This window comes from Achroia grisella, unplaced genomic scaffold (genome assembly GCF_030625045.1).
Source record: "Achroia grisella isolate CSIRO2021 unplaced genomic scaffold, CSIRO_AGI_Agris_v1 utg452, whole genome shotgun sequence".
Taxonomy (NCBI): domain Eukaryota; kingdom Metazoa; phylum Arthropoda; class Insecta; order Lepidoptera; family Pyralidae; genus Achroia; species Achroia grisella.
In genome coordinates, this window is record NW_026712864.1 from 2,124,340 (window position 1) to 2,142,819 (window position 18,480).

The 18,480-nt window shown below is 32.8% G+C and overlaps 1 protein-coding gene across 2 annotated transcripts in view; it reads right to left on the reverse strand.

Annotated features, from left to right (window-relative positions):
* The window catches only part of LOC131845111 (rho GTPase-activating protein 23), a 282,188-nt gene extending 269,463 nt beyond the window's left edge, over nucleotides 1-12,725 (reverse strand). For both annotated transcript variants that reach the window (XM_059194147.1, XM_059194146.1), the window contains exon 1: nucleotides 12,492-12,725. In XM_059194147.1, the coding sequence (XP_059050130.1) occupies nucleotides 12,492-12,551 (60 nt within the window). In that variant the 5' untranslated portion in view covers nucleotides 12,552-12,725. The remainder of the gene's footprint in view (nucleotides 1-12,491) is intronic.
* Between the last annotated feature and the right edge of the window lie 5,755 nt (nucleotides 12,726-18,480).

Below are 18,480 nucleotides of genomic sequence, written 5' to 3' on the forward strand. Positions count from 1 at the left end.
AGATAGACTGATCATTTAAAAAAATATATATATTATAGAAATTTTATACAAATGGTTACAATTTTCATTGATTTAGGAACGCGCATGTGCGCTTCTTCCTCACGGACGAATTTTGAGTTATGAAGAGGATTGAACTCTGAGGTAATCCCCCTATCATTACAATACGGGACTATTCAAAGACTAAAAAAGGTTACAGCATATCTCGTTAACTATTTAATTCTTTTAACAAATCTAAATAAAGAATGTAATCACTCAATATATTTTTGTCGTTCAAATTATATAATGGTGTTATCTGGGTAGACATATGTATGTTGTTTTAAATGCGAAAATTTCAGTACCTGTATCGGTTCTTCATTTAGAAGTATGAAGTACTATCTCTTCTGACAATAAAAGTAATGAAAAAAATAAAACCCCGACAAAATTCGCAAGTATCTCAATAGATTTACGGTATACATTTGCATAGTTATCATTGAATCATTTATTAACCTGAGGTGAATAAAAGCATCCGAGTCACGATACAAGAAGTGATGAAACGCAATCAACGTCCGTTATTTATTTCGCAAATCAAAATGCAGAAATAATTCCATCATGCCACGTTTTCAATTACGGTTTCACTTTCTCCCAGATTATGGGAAACTTTAAAGAAACCCAACAGTGAGAATCTATTAACTGCCACTCCTGATTGTATGTCATTCCAGAGCATCTAGTATAAACATAGTTTACCAGAGATTAAATAATAGTTCCATATAATCGGGATATGTAATAGCACAACTTCTACAGAACAGGTTATAAAAAGAAAAGGCTTTTATCAATCATATAAAACTTTACCCCAAAAATTAATATGCTTGGGAGTAAAATACGTGAGATTGTAAATATAAAATACTCTACCTATAATCTCTAATGCGGTGGTGGTAAGTTCCAGTCGACTGTTGCTTTTGTGGTGAAATTAACACTGTATGCCCACACTTCGCTTACTTGTCGCATATACATATAATCGGAACTCTTTACAAGAATAGTTCATTACTAAGATTAACGTCAAGATCACTGCAATAGTAGGAGAATTATGCATAATAGCATGACTAAATATTTAGTATGTATATGAAAAACGTAAGAGTCGAAAAACTATACAGAAATGGTTTTATTTACGTAAATTACAATAGTTAAATAGAAGCGATAGGAAAAATAGTACATATTCATGAAAAAATTACACAATATTTACTACATAATTGACTTCACATAAAAACTTGACTTCAGAAGCCATCGTATTACATAATTATAAACAAATGAATATCTCAATTAGATGAAGTTTCGTTTATAGTTAGCTTCTTTTCGCGAGTGAGTAGCCCAAAAGACAAAATTATGCATATGCTACCCACAACTTTCGACCTGAACTGAATTTTGCATGACATCCATCAAGTCCTAGAAGGAGAAGACAACAAGTGAACCACAATTTGTTCCTAACACTTCAGATATTATTTCGAATGCGCATTTATACAGGATGTTCTTAGTACGGTCGTCTTTTAATAAACCAACTTACAGATTCACCCATAATTACATAACCAAAACATGCAATTCTATGATCTCACATAAATTCCCATGGGAAGCGAAACTAAACGGTTCCGCGGGAAACACCTAGTAGATAATGTATTTCTACAAGAGCATGTCTCGTAGGATGCTCCTGTCTGCTGTCGGCGGTAAGTTATTTATTACACGCGGCGATGCGTGGGCGGTAGCACCCGCTGATTTATCGCGCTATCTATTCGATATTTGTAATATACATGGATTATATTAACTTGCAAATTGTTTACTAGAAAATCATTATAGAATATTAATGGCAATTAGTGAGACGTCTTAATATGCCCACTAAAACAACAAATGTGAAATAGATTTAATTAATAAGATATACGAGTATATGTATATCATCACGTGTTCATCAATCATTTAATAGATAGAAGTTTTATGTCTTTCACTCTGAATAAATAAATGTATAAACTATATATTAATACCCTCGATGGTTTAGCGGTATGGACGCGGGTTCAATTCTTCGAACGGTGGAAATATTTGTATTCCAAGGTCCAAAGGATCCAAAGGATCGGTCTGTGTGTTTTCTATATATATGTATATATATGTTCATTATATAAGTATTTGTAAAAAAATGCATCTATGTATTTATATCACTTGTCTAGTACGTATCCATAACATAAGCTTTGCTTAGCTTGGGACTTGGTCCTGTGAGAATTGTGCAGGGCTATTATTATTATTATTTATGTTCAAGTGCAAAAGTGAGTTTGTTACCTGCCATACGTCAGTCAATAAATCAAATTGTCATAAAATTACATATATGCATTGCATGCCACATAGAGAGGGCCTTAATTATGACTAAACATGATATTACATGAATACTACATAATTACTTAATTCACATATTACTGACAATAATAGGTTTTTTATTGGAAATAACATTATAAAAACCTGTTTGTTTCATACTAGTTGGTCAGGTTTAGGTCAGGAAAAGGGAGCGCAATAGATCTCTGCAGGTTGCAGTGTTAAAGTCTAAGCACAGAGTATTAGCACAAACCCCTTAAAAAAGGTCAGGTCAGTTCAAATAAGATTAAGGAATATTTTTCTTATATTAAGTTCAAATCTGTCAACATATTTCTATTAGGAGAATGTCTTAAATGATTATGGCACTAAAATTTAATAACTTAATGAGACTTTTAACTCCGCTTAAGAATAACCTTGTACGTACGAAAATGTAACAATCCCCGCTAAGTAAACTTTGTGTCAACGACTGAACAAAAAAATTTTTACAATCGTTTTATCGTCGACCTATAAAAGCTGTTTTTCTTTGTCGTCCAAACAATGACGTTTTCATACAATGTAGTCTTATTAGCGTGGAATTCGATGGCTGCTTTAAAATATGGCTATAATTTCGAGACCTATAACTGTCTGTTATAGGTCTCGAAATTATATTGGAACAGTGTCACGGTCTGTCCCGGATACGACTACATATTTATATCTTTATTATTATTTTACGTTCCGGATTTCAAATTTGACGTAAGAATATGAATTATTTTAAAAATTCTTCAATACTGCTTAATACGTGGGGCATAGACTACAGACTTATAACTAAAGATTATAGACAATAGATATTATACACTACAGACTTTAAACGATTTGTAAAATTACACCAAAAACTATATATATTTATTTGTATGTTATATTATTTATATAACATACAGTTAAGTAAATACACTATAACTATAGCATTATCCACAAAATTTTACAACACCTAATTGACGCAGTAGTATTAATTACAAAAATATGTTTTTACCAACTAATGTCACATATTACGCTAAAACAGCAAATTAATTCACGTATCATAAAACACAATCATATCTTAAAATCTAATAAATCCGACAAATACTATACCACGTATAATATAAGAAACAACAAGATATGCACAGACAATAAAATATGCGCGAAAAACCGGTTTGGTAAGAAACCGGTAACGGAAGTGGTATTACCATTATGAGCATGTAGATTTGCATACCAAAGGGATTTTCACTGCATAGTACTCGCCATGGTATTGTGTGATGTGATGAACAACATATGACGTACTAAAAGACAATTATTTGCATAATCATCTCACTCGTCGCACGTCCCTTGTCGTCCGGCACGACATTTCGATTATTTTTTTTTATCTTGAACATTATAAATAAAAATTAATACTTCTATTCTATGTTATTTGGTTTAGCTTGACTAAATTTTACGGGTTTCTATGAAGCAGGAATTTTTAGGGAACATATAAGATCCTCTTCAAAGTAAATAATTCTACAGCATTTCTAATAATAATAATTCTGTCACTAATTTATTTATGCAGATGTTAAGATGATGGTATTATTTGCATATCTACGGTTGATGATTTTTAATGTTGCATATTCTTAACTTACATACCAAATACATATGTATGTTTCAATTATTGGTTGATAATTATACTGACAATATAATTACGAATATGGTTTTACAATAGAAATATCGATTAATTCTTTTTTTTTTTAGAGTCATTAATCCTTAAATCGTAAATTACCGATTAAGTTACATAGAAAAGTACATGTCTATTTATTTACAAAAATATACAAGAAATAATTACTCTGCAATTTCATAAAGACTAAGAAAGTATAAAATATACTAACCGTATAAAATTATAACAATAGCAAAACTAATATTCATACTATTATATCTAATATCGTGTGTACATAAAGTCTACATTAACGTATAAACAAACATACATAGCTAAAATTATAAAAAATATAATTCACATACGTATATATAAAATGCATAGTTATATTACAAATCGTTATGTGACCAAAAATGGTCTATTTTCACCTTGAATATTTGGAGATGATAACAATGAAGAATGGTATCGTACCAGCACAGTGGAAACAAACCACGGCTTGGTTCGCGGCTGTCAATCATGCGCGCGCGCAGCGTAGGCGGTGATTGTGCGTTGACATTGGAAAGCGGTCGCGTAAACATTATAGTGTTAATTTATACGCCGTTAAGTGTTAGTATTTGCGATGAGTGCCCACTTAGGTGCAGATTAACACTAGCTGTTTGCAGATAAATATCGTAATGATGATAAACTGTTGATTTTAGTAGTATGACTAGTTCTATTAACTGATACGAAACTAGAGAAGAAATGAAAGCGCTGTCAGTTATAAAATGAATGACTTCACTTAAGCTTATTATTTGGTTTAAGTACTACACAATATCGACTATATATAATCAATCTCGAGTATGGAGGATTCCGTACAATATTGTAATTAAAATGTAACATACAATAATATAAATTCAATTTCAAGAATTTAAATATCATGTTTCTTTATGACGTCTAATAAGACTTATAATTTAGGGGTTTAGTAAGTTGCTATTAGGCATATAGAATATTTTCAATAAAAGAAATAACTTAAGATTTTGGATATTGAATAACGGTAGCATTCTCGTGCCGGGTCCAATAATATAATAAACTAAGTAATATTAGATTATTTAATATCGAGCATTCAATGCATTATTTCTTTAAAAATACCACTAACTAAAACTATGATCACGTGTTAAACTGATCTAAAACTAACAATGGGTACCATAAAAAATTATTACGATTTATTGTAACAGAAAATCGTTCAAAAACGTTCATCGATTCTGCAGAGAAATCGCGTAGCCATAACACACTAAAGCAACCGTCTTGTTGAAAACCTCATACTGGCAGTAGGTTAAAAATTTACTTGTTTATTCTTTCCTTCAACTGTCGGTAGTCCGTAATCCCCGTATCCTGTTACCGAAATATCATGTTCCCCGCCCGAGGCGCTGTTTGACATACAACGAAAAAAAGCTGACGTTTGGAAGTTAAATAAAACAGAGTGGTTCTGGCTTTTTATTTAGTGACTTGTGGTCAAGTAGTTAAAATTTTGTTGGTCTACAAATCACATTAGTTTTATTTTGATATTTTCCAGTTTTCTCGGTTCTTTGTTTTACAGAACGATGTATCGTTCTGTACTATGTAGTACAATTGGATTACGAGCAGATCCATCTATTTATTTTTAGGCTAGATGCACAGAGAGCATGAACATGCAGTTAATAAAAATGTAGTAATTACACAACTTGGTTATAGTTACTTTAAACGGATTTTACTCAATACTAAAATCATGATCAATATCTGAGCAATTCCAGTGGGGATACAATCAGCGGGCATACTATATACAATTGGTATTTACATAATATATACAATTTTCGATATTCACGGAACCATTTTTTCAGACTTGTTGTTTTTTATTGGCTCTAAGGGACAATTGGAGGGTTTGGGTCAGCGCAAACTAGGGAGACTTTTTCCAAGGAAGGCAAAGTAGGGATTTGAAATGGCCATGTTTACAAGTGCAAGTGAATTTGTACATTTTTATTGTTTAAGAATACACAGGCTAATGTAAAATCAATAAGAACAGATGACTTCAAATACTACGCGAATAATTATTGTATTAATGTTAAAATTAACATGTCAGCAATGTGGCCTATAGACTAAGTTAATAGTGTAAAAATAATAATTATTTAAACATCTGAATACTTAAAGCTATTGCACAACAACAACCTGAAGTTATTGTTTACGTATCTGTGTCAAAATCACAATCACTTCTAATGACCTTTGACTCTAAAATAGTATTGTACGTTAAATAGGAAAGGTTATCAGTAGGGTGCGCACGCGTACAGGTGATAATGCGGAATAATGAACCAGTCACTGCGCGGTAAATCAGCGGGCCAGGGCCTGGCTACGCCTGCCGCTGTTTCAGCGAAAGTGACAACACTGTCTAAGACCATGTTAAACTGTTCTAAGGTTGCATGAACACAATTAAAATCAATTATGATTTACTTAAATGTTTTTAATAAATTTTATACCAGTTGACTCGCGCAATTTTATCTGCAGCACACTTACTAGACGTTTATTATTATATTTCGCCCAATTTTACACAAATTCTTTTTACATTATAGCCTACGTGTTATTCTGTGTATAAATATCACTGTAAGGTTTCATAAAAATCCGTTCATAGTTTTTGCATGAAAGAGGAACAGACATCCATCCATACTCACAATTATTCGCATTTATAATATTAGAGGGAAGCAAAATCTTTAACTACTTTACCACTATAATTAAAATGCTGAAAGTATAAAAAAAGATGGCAGCCACAATATTAAATTAAAATTAGTTACAAATATTACTCTATAAAGCCTGCTTTGAGTATACATATAATTACAACATAGTGTTAATTTCTTAAATGCAGTATTCAAAAAATACAAAATGTCTAACAATCATTGTTTTGGTTTTTGTTGTTGTTAAAATCACAGAATAAAAGTTTTTCTCCTTAAATATATCTTCCACGTAGTTATAAACAGCGATCTGTTATATTTTTATTATATACATATAGAGAACCTTCCTGTTAGAATATAGCTATACCAGAGCAGTGGTGGTAATATCAAAAGTACCAAAATATCCGGCAGTGCATCTGCAGTGTAGTCACTGTAATGATAGTGTTAGCCGTCAGCGGTAGAATCCGAGCGACGAATTATTGCCCAAGAAAATTACTAAGATCTCAGCACTTTCTACTGCAACATTGGGTGGTGGTAAGAAGCTATTTTTCAATTGAACGACTTTTAGTACCTTTCAAGGAATTCACTGATACATAGATGATTTGTTTTGAAAACTTTTCGTTTCGTAATTTACACTTTGTAACACACCTATAGAAATTTATTTGACACGTGATTATCTCTGTGATTATATCCAAACTGCTTACTTTATTTTTGCTGACTGTTGATGGATGATATATGGCAATTACAGGGCAACATTTTTGTCCTCCGGAATAACAACGCATGAGGGTACCACGGGCGTAACAAAAAGACATGATGATGCTGTTCAGTCCGGATTAAAAAATAAAAACAAGCTTAATGTCTTACAATAAGCTTATTTATTTATGACTACCGGTTTAGCATGCCGTCTTCTTCCGATGGTCATATGTTCGATTCCATACATACATTTGTATTTGTGAATATGATAGTTTCTATGTTTCCAATGTATACTATATATGTAAGAAATGTATTTGTAACAGTTGTCTGCTATCCAGAACACAAGCTCCGCTTAGCTTGGGACTAGATGACGCTCTGAAAATAGTCGAGTTATTATTATTATAATTAGATATAAATAGAAATTAATAAACGAGTCCATCCAATTTGTAATCTAGAACTACAAATTGTTCATCGTCTTGGGATATATGTATGCATTTTTCGTTCTACGCGGACAAGTTCCTTGAGTGCGCAAGCCCATATAATTATAATTACATAGTATATACAATAAGCACGAAACCGCTACCTGCATTATGAAATATAATTATTTTTGTTGCGATGTTACTAATGAGCACAATGCAGTTGGAATAGTGAATTGCAGCATTTGCAGCACAGTTAAGAACCCAACTGCTAAATGCAAACCAGTGCGGGTGGGTGTTCACAAGAAACAATTAAAAGGTCAATACGCTCTCTAATAAAATAAATCGATTACTCGATATAACAAGCCATCGATAAGACAAAATGTCGTATTCAAACCCATTGTATAAGACACCCACGTGTCTACGAGCGGGTCTATTCTGTTGTATTTATTACACTATTCGAATCTATTAAATTGATATTATGTCAATTTGAACATGTTGACTTGATGAGCAATACTATAAAAAGAATGCTTCTAAAGCACAATATACTTAGAGACGATTTTTGAATGACTACTAGAAATTTATTTCACTGTGATTCAATGAAATGAAATGAGATGACATGAGATGAAATTGTAGAAAACAGTCAGATAATGGTAATACGTCGATTAAAAAAAGAACTAATAGTTATAGTAACAATTGTGAGTAAAGGAATAGCAATAATATATACATTTCATAGCAGCAATTACACAAACGCTGAAGAGCAGAAAATCACCAACCAAAGAAACAAAGTATGATTATTTCAAAATTTTGAAATAAACTGACTTCAATATTGATATGGTACCAAAACGAAAGTCAACAATTTCAATAAATAAATTATAACAAAAATACACTACCTGATTAATGATACATACCACTTTTTCTAACTAAATAATTTAATATTGTATGTACCTAGTTATTGGTTAAAAGCATAAAACGTTTTAAGAGACAAAACACTACACCACTTTCCGTTTTCTCAATTTCACCGTTAGCATCGATTCAAGTAATTAGATTCTCATGCGTGCAAATAATCCTGTCCATATTGATAACTAGTACCAGTAAGGACATCAGATACATAGCTGCAGTAAAACTGGCAACTGATGATGACAGCTAACGCCTTTCACTGGAAGGTGATTAGAGCGTCGCGCTATGGAGCAACAAATCATGTACATTGTTGGACGTGTCTTAAATATTTTGTTGATAATTTAGTATGCAAATGTTACCAATACTAAAATTTTGACCATGAATTTCTCCAACTACTAATAGACTCAGTGGTCTAGCAGTTTAGTAGACCACCTTATTTTCTATGGTCGCATGTTCTGATTGCTCGCATAGTACAAATATTTGTATTCATGAATATGATTGTTAGTTTTGTTTTGGAAAACAACGATATAGAAAACATCTATATATGTATATTATGAATGTATTTACAAAAATAGTATATATTTGTACAAGACACAAGCCACCAATACTAGCTAACTCTGCTTAATTTGCACTAAGCACTGTGTGAATTCTCCTGGATTATTATAAATATTACTAATTTTTATTACATAAATTTTAAGAAAATATTAATTTGAACTAAAAAAAAATAATGTCTGTATATTTAACCATGTATGAATTTTAATTTTAAAAATATGTATCAATGTAAAATTTCATGGATTATAATGGTATAATTTCTAAGACGAATATATCGTAGACATAACGACGTATGTAACGTATGGTAGACTAAGACGAACAAGATTACGCATCTTAACTATATTTTGCGATATAAACAAAACTGACATGAGATTAAAAACTTAAGATATGCCTGCGATATACAAACATGTACGTACCTACTACCGTTACAGTACTGTCGTAACACTATTTAGATCCATCCGACCATTGTACAGCAATAAAATCAAGACAAACGGCCTCTTTCAACTCTCCTGATTGCCTGTCGAATGCAGACCGTACCGAGTACCCCGATCGCCACTCAATCAAGTGCAAGTTTAAGTGGGACAAGTCATTACAAGAGCCCTAGTGGGACAAAATTTGTACCAAAGCGTATATTGTGATAATAACTGGGTGATTGTTACCATGAACAAAATAAAATAAGTAACCAACTAACCCAATTTACTTTCCTTTTGGAAAAAGATTGTGATAATTAAAAAGTACTAAATATAATGGATTTTTCCATATTTTTCTTTATTAATTCGTTCAGCTACCTATGCTGAGAGGTCTACTGCATATTAGACTGTATGTTGAAAATATAATTCCAGAAGAATCAAAGTGATCTGTGAATTAAACAGCAATGAACTGGCTCAGAAAACTGTGGAAGAAAATTGCTGGAGTGGCGACCAAAATGTAGGTCACCGGACATTAGATGGAATGACGAGCTTAGAAGTCATACATTGACTAGCCACCTGGGTCAGGACGGTCCATTATGACTGTCTATAAATGACGCTGCGAGTACAAAGCAGAAATGTCGAACACAGATACTAAAGACTTATGTTTCGTAACTCAGCCCTAATCTTTAAGTTTTATTTGTTAAATGTTCCTTGTCAAATAGTATATACTATATATTATATATATACATCATCTGAACGAATTAAACCTCTTTGGTTTGATGTATATCAGTAATTCAACGAAACGCCGCCGAAATGAGGTTAAGGCTTGGCTTCGAGTCGTCTAGGTAAAACGCCGTGTGAAGAGCCCTTAAATGTGTCGGCTTCTAATGGATTTATTATCGCGGTTAATGGCAAAATGGAAATGTAATTCTCCACTAGCATACACCCACATGTCTGATTGGTTAATAACTGCACATGAAGGTCAGGAAAATGTAACTGAGGAGAGGTACGCAGATATTAAAAAGAGAAATTTATAATTAGTGAATATTATTCCAACTCAAAAAGATGTGTCATGTCTGTATGACAATCACCCAAGCGAATGAATAATGCGATAAAGCTTGGCTACAATTGTACCTACATTTTTTGTAATCCTGTCTGCGGTTTCGCTATACAATGGCGAACATGAGTGAAGGATGAAAAGACGAGGTTGAAATTAGGTCACTTGGCACATTCGTAGTGAATCATCCAAAATTATTGTCCGAGGCGACAGTGTGGACGTTGTAATGACCGGGTATATTGTGGACCAATAGTGTCAACTACTGTAGTGGGTCAATAGTGTCAACTACTACATTAGGTTACAAAGAATATACGAGGTTTTTATTATTAGGTTCTTATAATTAACTCCTAACACTATTGTTAACAAGCAAAACTTTTGAATGAATATTGATATTATAGCAGAATTAAAGAAAGACAAGATTGCACTATAAACTACATAATAATATACATAAATACATATTCTCTAATTCAGAATAATGGTCCCTCTAAAATTATTTACCAAATCTGGTCTGGCATTAAAGTTATTACATTGGCATAAGGCCTTTATGAATTAAACCGATACGGCATTATCTCATTATTAAAGCCTATTAAAATAAGAAAGCCGCCAATGAGTAAAACGAGAAGCGACAGCATGGTCGTTTTAAAGCGGATTATAAGACATTAACTTAACACTGAAAGTGGCGTCACTGTACGCCATTGGAACTGTTATTTAATATTTAAATAAGGATTTGATATAAATTTGATATCCGTGTTTTAGGCTTATTAATAGTTATCATTACACAGATTATGTTAACGCTAGATTTAAATAGATTGATATAGGAGAACATTAGATTGAGACATAAGGAGTTCAAAATATTATGAGTTATGTAATATTTTGATTGTTAACACTCAAAACGAAAATTAAATCTTAATTTTCTAACATTTGTATATAAATTTCAATAGAAGAATATCTAAAACAAATTGAAACATGAATAATTGTGCAAAACTAGGGTTAAAATATATACTAGCAGTATTAAATTAATACTTTAAAATCTTTTAATAATAATTTGGTAGAATCATTTTTCAAATATGACGTTTTGATAATAACATCTTCGTCATATTAATATAGGCTCTAATGATCTACGTAATAAACTTTAAAATATATTTTATAGATTTGTTTATCATTTTTTATTACTACACAAGCAGGTAGTAATATCATATTTCTAAATAAACGAAGAAAGCACGACGCCTACAGGTAAACAATACGCATCGACAAATCTAATCATATATGTATGACTAGAAACAACGAGCCATTATTTATATGGTCAAAGAAATAGTAAATCATTTCGCGATGATAGAGTGTTATCACTCGACCAGCCCACCGCATAAACGAGAGGATATATTATCTCCTACTGTATATCACACTATTCTAAGATATATGGTACCTATCACCTAACCCATGAGACAGGTCTGTGAAAACATACCTTAATTTTGTAATATATTTCGAGACCTATAACAAACTGTCGATGTTATAATGGTACGGTAAAATTGTTCGTTTTTTATGTTACAATTTATTTATGTAGACAATTCAAAATGGACAGTTTAATTCCCGTATTACGTGACTACGTAATAGGAAGGCATTCTGGGACGTGACTCGAAGATATTGAAGCGGGAAAACAGCTAGCTCGTGGTATCAACATTACGAATGATTAATTCTCAATGAACTTCCTGGTAACTTTTTATAGCATATCAAGCCCTTTGTATATAAAGTAACCATAATGATAAAGAAATACATTTGTATAGGCTATTAATAAGTAATAAGTAGATATTTGAGTAGTTTCAGCCTTACCTGAACATCTCTTCTCGGCTGCGGCAACCTCATCAAGGGATGAAGAGCAGGAGCCGGCATCTGAGCGGTGGGGGCGCTACGGGCCTGTGAACCAAAGCCGGTGGTGGCAGAGACGGTCGAGGACCCTTGCACCACCGTTACAGACGGCACGAGAGGCGGCGGGCCGCCGTTCCATGGACCGCTCGACAATGGCGAGATGTTCCGATGGTCGGATAAGTCGGGGCGGTTGGTTGCGAGTCGGGTCGGGAACAACGGGGCCAGAGTGGGGCACGAGGACAACGGGGCCAGAGTGGGGCACGGGGACAACTGGGCCAGAGTGGGGCACGGGGACAAGGGTGCGCGGACGCGGTTCCGGTGGTCGCGCGGCTGCGTGTCGCGGCGGCGGCGCCGGCACGCGCCGTCCCCGCCCCGCCTCCGCTTCATCTGACATTGGAGCGCGCCAATCTGTCAACAATAAAAACAAATATTTAAATATCATTTACATATATCGATTCATTTAACAAATTAAATATTACAGTCAAATTAGTTACAATGATCGGAGTTACAGAGGTGTACAAAAACAGCTTCATTACAAAATAGCATTCACATATTTTCAAAATATACCTAACATGTATATTACAGTGTGTGTATAGTTTATTGTAAGTAAGCTAATTCTGAAAATTCATTCAACTGATTGAAATTTCCATGAACGTAAATTGGCAAACTGCAAATAATTTCTAACACTTGTGTATAAACATTTTAGAAGACGACGTCATGCCTTTTATCCTAAATTTCATTGCCTAATGGCCTACGTTCATGTGAGACGACTTCCTACAAATTCTACCTCGCAAAGATTCAGATATACTCTTTCTTTTGGAATGTGATGTGATAACTAAAATAATTTTCCGAGACTTAGTTGATACTGCCATAGATGACAATTTAAGAAATAAAAGTCGTAATAAATATACATCGTAAAATAAATAAACAAGTGGGGAACGATTTAGACTAACGCACGAGAGAATAAAACCACACGTATCACGCGATCAAAACTCCAAACAATGCTTACTGTTTAGTATTTTATTGTCAATAATCACGAATATAACATATAGAAGTTATTGGTAAAAATGAATTGTGATGACCTATATTTTTATAAATTTTTAATTAAGCAATTAAATAAATATTATATATATATATATATATATCTACTAATATTTACTTTATAAACCAGTTACTCAAAATTATAAAACAAACTAAAATACAGAATATGGCAGTTAAAGGTATGATATAATTACATATTGAAGATATAATAATGAGTAATCCACTTACATTTTTTTTTTTTTTAAAGAATTGTCAATTGCTATTTAAAAGTATGTCATTTTATTATTTAGCGCCATCTACCGGTAATGTGATGAACTTACTAGAATGCAAGTGGACGTAAAACTTTCGCGGGAATGCGCATCGGCGATGGCGAGACCGCTGCAGTAGGATGCTTAATTCGGTATTTAAAAAAGACGGCCCAATAAAACAAAGTGATTTCCCGACTTGTTGATTGCTGAGAATATTACACAGGGGACAGGAGATCACTTTACTATATAAAGAGGGGATCATATTTTAATTAATTAATGTACAACTCAATATGGATACAGTTTTAATATAATTTTTTTATATGTTCAGTTTAGGCTAAGTAATATTATTTTTAAATTGTGTATTTTTGACACATTGTTTTTTATTATATTCACATATAACCCTGATATATCGGTGTCATATTTTATTCGTCTCCATATTTTCTTTAACACCCTCGAAACCTCTAACTCATCAGGCATATTAGATGCCTCCGTTTCAATATGTATATATAGTCCAGATTAAACAATATGTACCAATCAAAAATAATGTATTTAAAATGGTGAAAGAGTAGCTAAATATGTAGATGCAGGGTTTGCGTTGTACTATCCTCAAATAGAGGGGTTCACACCAGAGTTGCCAATTTTAAAGCATTTAAGCTCATAACAAGAAGAAAAAAACTGATATTATTAGAGTAATATACGGTATATTACTCTCTCTTTCTCTTACTATATTCATATATTTGTCAATTTTCAGATCAAATCAAATTTTTGAACACTTTTTGGTACAAACTAGTACAAAAGTGAAAACGTCCTATCGAAGACCCAAAATCTCTTATTTGTACAACGTTCCTGGTATGATTGGTATCTCTGGTACACACTAAGTTATCATCATATTATATTACGAAATGTCACTTCTTCCGGTAGTAAGCAATCTTCGATTTAGAATGTTAACCTCATCATCTGCTTCTTCCTCATCTGAATTATTTGAGGTCGGCGTAATATGTTTTTCTTCTATTCATCATCTCGTTATTTATTCCCTTTCTTACGATTCATCTCTTTTTCAGGTTTCCTCTGCCTTTAAATACCATCCACATTCATATATAACACCTCATTGCTAGCAATATACCATGTCAGGTTGACCTCCACGTGGTACCTCTGGAAACCATCGTGATAAATTCATAGCAAATTTACCACGATGGGCTAACTGACCTGACCTCATGCTCATCTTATCATCCTCCATTGGTGCCCAGTCAACGTAAACCATTAGCGCAGGTGGGTGCGCCATTCCATTATCATCCATAACATATGTAACACCTTCCTTAAGATAGAATTTAAGTATCACCAGAAAATATAAATAACAGTCATTCGACAATTAGAACTCTTAACTAACTATTGGGTTTAAAACAGCTGGGGAAAGTAAGGAGAGCTTACTGTTGTACATCCAGCGAGATTATGTCTACAATACACCGAGCTCAATACATTTCAAATACCTATGAATAATACATGACAATGTCTCTTACATAACGGGGCGGTTACATTGCGCCATTTATAAATCATTAATGTCCGTATTAACATATTGTATCCGATGGGAGATAATTTCGATGGAATAATGCTTAGATAACTGTCCTGAACTTGGTCTAAAACTTGGTGCCAAAAATACCTACAGTTTATGATACCTGTCTAAGACCTTATTAGACTAGACTAAGACGTCTACGTTAGGTATTTTTATTTACAAGTATATGCAACCTACATTGTTTTGTTTTATTACTTGAAAAAAAAACATAGAACATAGTACTCGAATTTTAAATATGTCATTCTTAAGTAAATCATTGGAGGGAAAATACAAATCCTTTTACAATACCACAAAAAATTCGTTTTATTGTCATAAGAACAAAAGTACTATATGATTAAAAGAAGGTAGTTAATATATTATTGTTGTTGGTCAACAAACGTATTCCGAGCAAGAGGTGTTTAAGTATTTCGAAATTAAAGAGAATAGATTTGATTTTGATGTTACTAATAGATAAACTTAATAAATACTAATTTTGAATGGTGCAGCCGCTTAACGGCATGAAGTTTGGACAGTTAGCATACTCTTGCAAATTCACCAGAGCCATCCACGATGGCTTCCATGCGGGACCTCGTGCAGGTTGACATGATCTGGTACATTGTTACCAATAAGGTCACTATTTTCCATTACTAAAAATCGCCTACTCTAGCAAGCAGGCAGTGGAATACAATTATTTGTTACAAGAAAGAAGAGTATGGAAAACTCAGTATAGAATCAGAATCTGAAACATGTAACTATAAACATTAAGATTCATAATGCTATAAATATTGAAAATGTCATCTATCTCGTACTTTTATTTTATATCAAAATAGGAGTTCCATTACGTTGGTTAAAAAATAATCATCAACATCGTTTAAAAATTTAGGTTGATGTTTCTAAGTTTGTCGTGTCTAAAGTTGAACATGCAAAAAATTCTTAACCAGTTGTATACATGTTCCTTATACAGCATGTTTAAATTCCAGGATAACTTATTAAGCAAATGGTTTGCTTAGTGTATGAATATGCAAATTCATGTAATTATTCTGGATAACCTATCATATCTCTGCTTTCTAACGAGTCGAACGGGAATGTCATAACACTTGGTTGGACACGCTGTCTGCCACCGCTCACCAGTTTTACATATAAATCGCTATGTAGTTACTGTCAAGGCTGAATAATAAACATTAATCAAGAAATATGAAAAATGGAGGATGCATTTTATTTGTAAACTGCGACATTAGTTGTATTTGTATAAAATAATAAAAAATATATATAAAAAGGCCTCTTTTCACATTGAATACCGTACCAAATTAGAATAAATTTGTGTCTAATAAGAATAAAATTATGTAAATGAATTCAAATAGTTTTGTTTTATATTTATCATAAAATGTCAATTAGAGTTTCATTTTTGTCTTGTAATAAAAATGTACGATAATTATAAATACAACGCTTATTCTAAGAAAAAGGTCTACATAGTGCAATATAAATGTTCAATAATGTCCACTTATTTCTTATTTGTATATTTGTCTTTATCTGTTTGACTGTTATTATCACATAAAAACAACACTAAATAATGGTTGAATATTTAGGGATAAACAATTTTTTATAAACCGCATTTCTTCATGTTTTAATAATAAATATAATATTAATTAATAATATCAAAATTGGATGGGTTAATTAATAGACTTTGATATCAGTTGTAAATAGAAATCAACAATTCTAATTTCAAATTAGACGTCATAATATTCTAATAAAACCTCCATATGGAATATCTTCCATGTTGTGATTAAAGTACTGTGAGAAAATGTGATAATTTATGTTACTTTACTGGATAGATGCGGCATCTACCATCTCGAGAACGCGCATCTAAGTGGTCCATCGCGGTGCAGGACCGACAATTAAGCGATCAAGTTAGAAGTTCTAATTGATAAACATAAAACACAACTAAGGGAATTGTTACCTCAATTCACTCGTCGGCCAAGCCACCGGTCTGGGCGGTACGTGTGTCGGAGAGAGAATTAATTACGTGCTAATTAAGAACGTCCTGCCCTAGAGACACGGTTCAAGTTTTTATGGCTATTGGAATTTACCGGGTTCTGTTTGCTGATAAAATATCGAAAGCACTCAGTTTCCTAACCTTGTTGCCACTTGTTTTGGGTACAAAATATTTGTGTCAGTCGGGATTGGCGAGTAACACCTGGAGTTGGGAATTATGTAGAAAACTGATATCTTTTGTAGTTATAATAATATTACGTGCCGAATAATTATACGAAAGTCCTTGTAACATGAAAAGGCGGTGAACGGTAAAACCGCGAGCATAGCTAGTATTACATACTAGGATACCAATTAAACACAGCAGCTTTTAAATACAATGATGGTAAGAATAATAATTACCACACTATTTTCACTGCGACACCTGTTACTAACTTGTTCGATGGCAACTAAGTCTTTAATAGTTTCAAAGACTTCACGATAAATAGACGATGAAAAATTGTTTATAGAATAGTTAGTTTGCGTGGACTTGCAACAGTCTACTGAAAACAACAATTAATGTTAGGAACACCAACTTCAATTCAAACACTTCCTTCATGATCGTTACAGCCCACAAGCTAACAACAGAGGTTGTGATTGGACGAGGGTTGGTATAGGGAAGACTTGGTATCGCGGTTTAAGACAGTATATTTATAAGCTACCTATTTATAATTTAATTTGTAAAAATAGACTATAAATACTAAAAGTAGACAATACATATTAATATACTAATGCTATATTCATCGGAACATATTATTTTTTTAAAGTAAATGTAAACGCGCAAACATATTAAATCATCATAGTGAATCAACGAAATAAAAATACTATATAGTAAATAAACATGCGACACATACGATCAATCAAATCATTGTTTAACAAATAAATAAATTGCACTTTTTGTGGGCACTTCATCTGACAAGTCGTAAAATTTTATAATCAGGCCGAAGGTATACGTACCACAATAGCAAACAAAGCCAGCAAGAAACACAAAGGCTTTATGCACTGCACAGACTATCATTCACGATGTTTGCACGATAACACAATAACAACCGATACATTGGTGCAAAACACCTTATCATTTAAATAA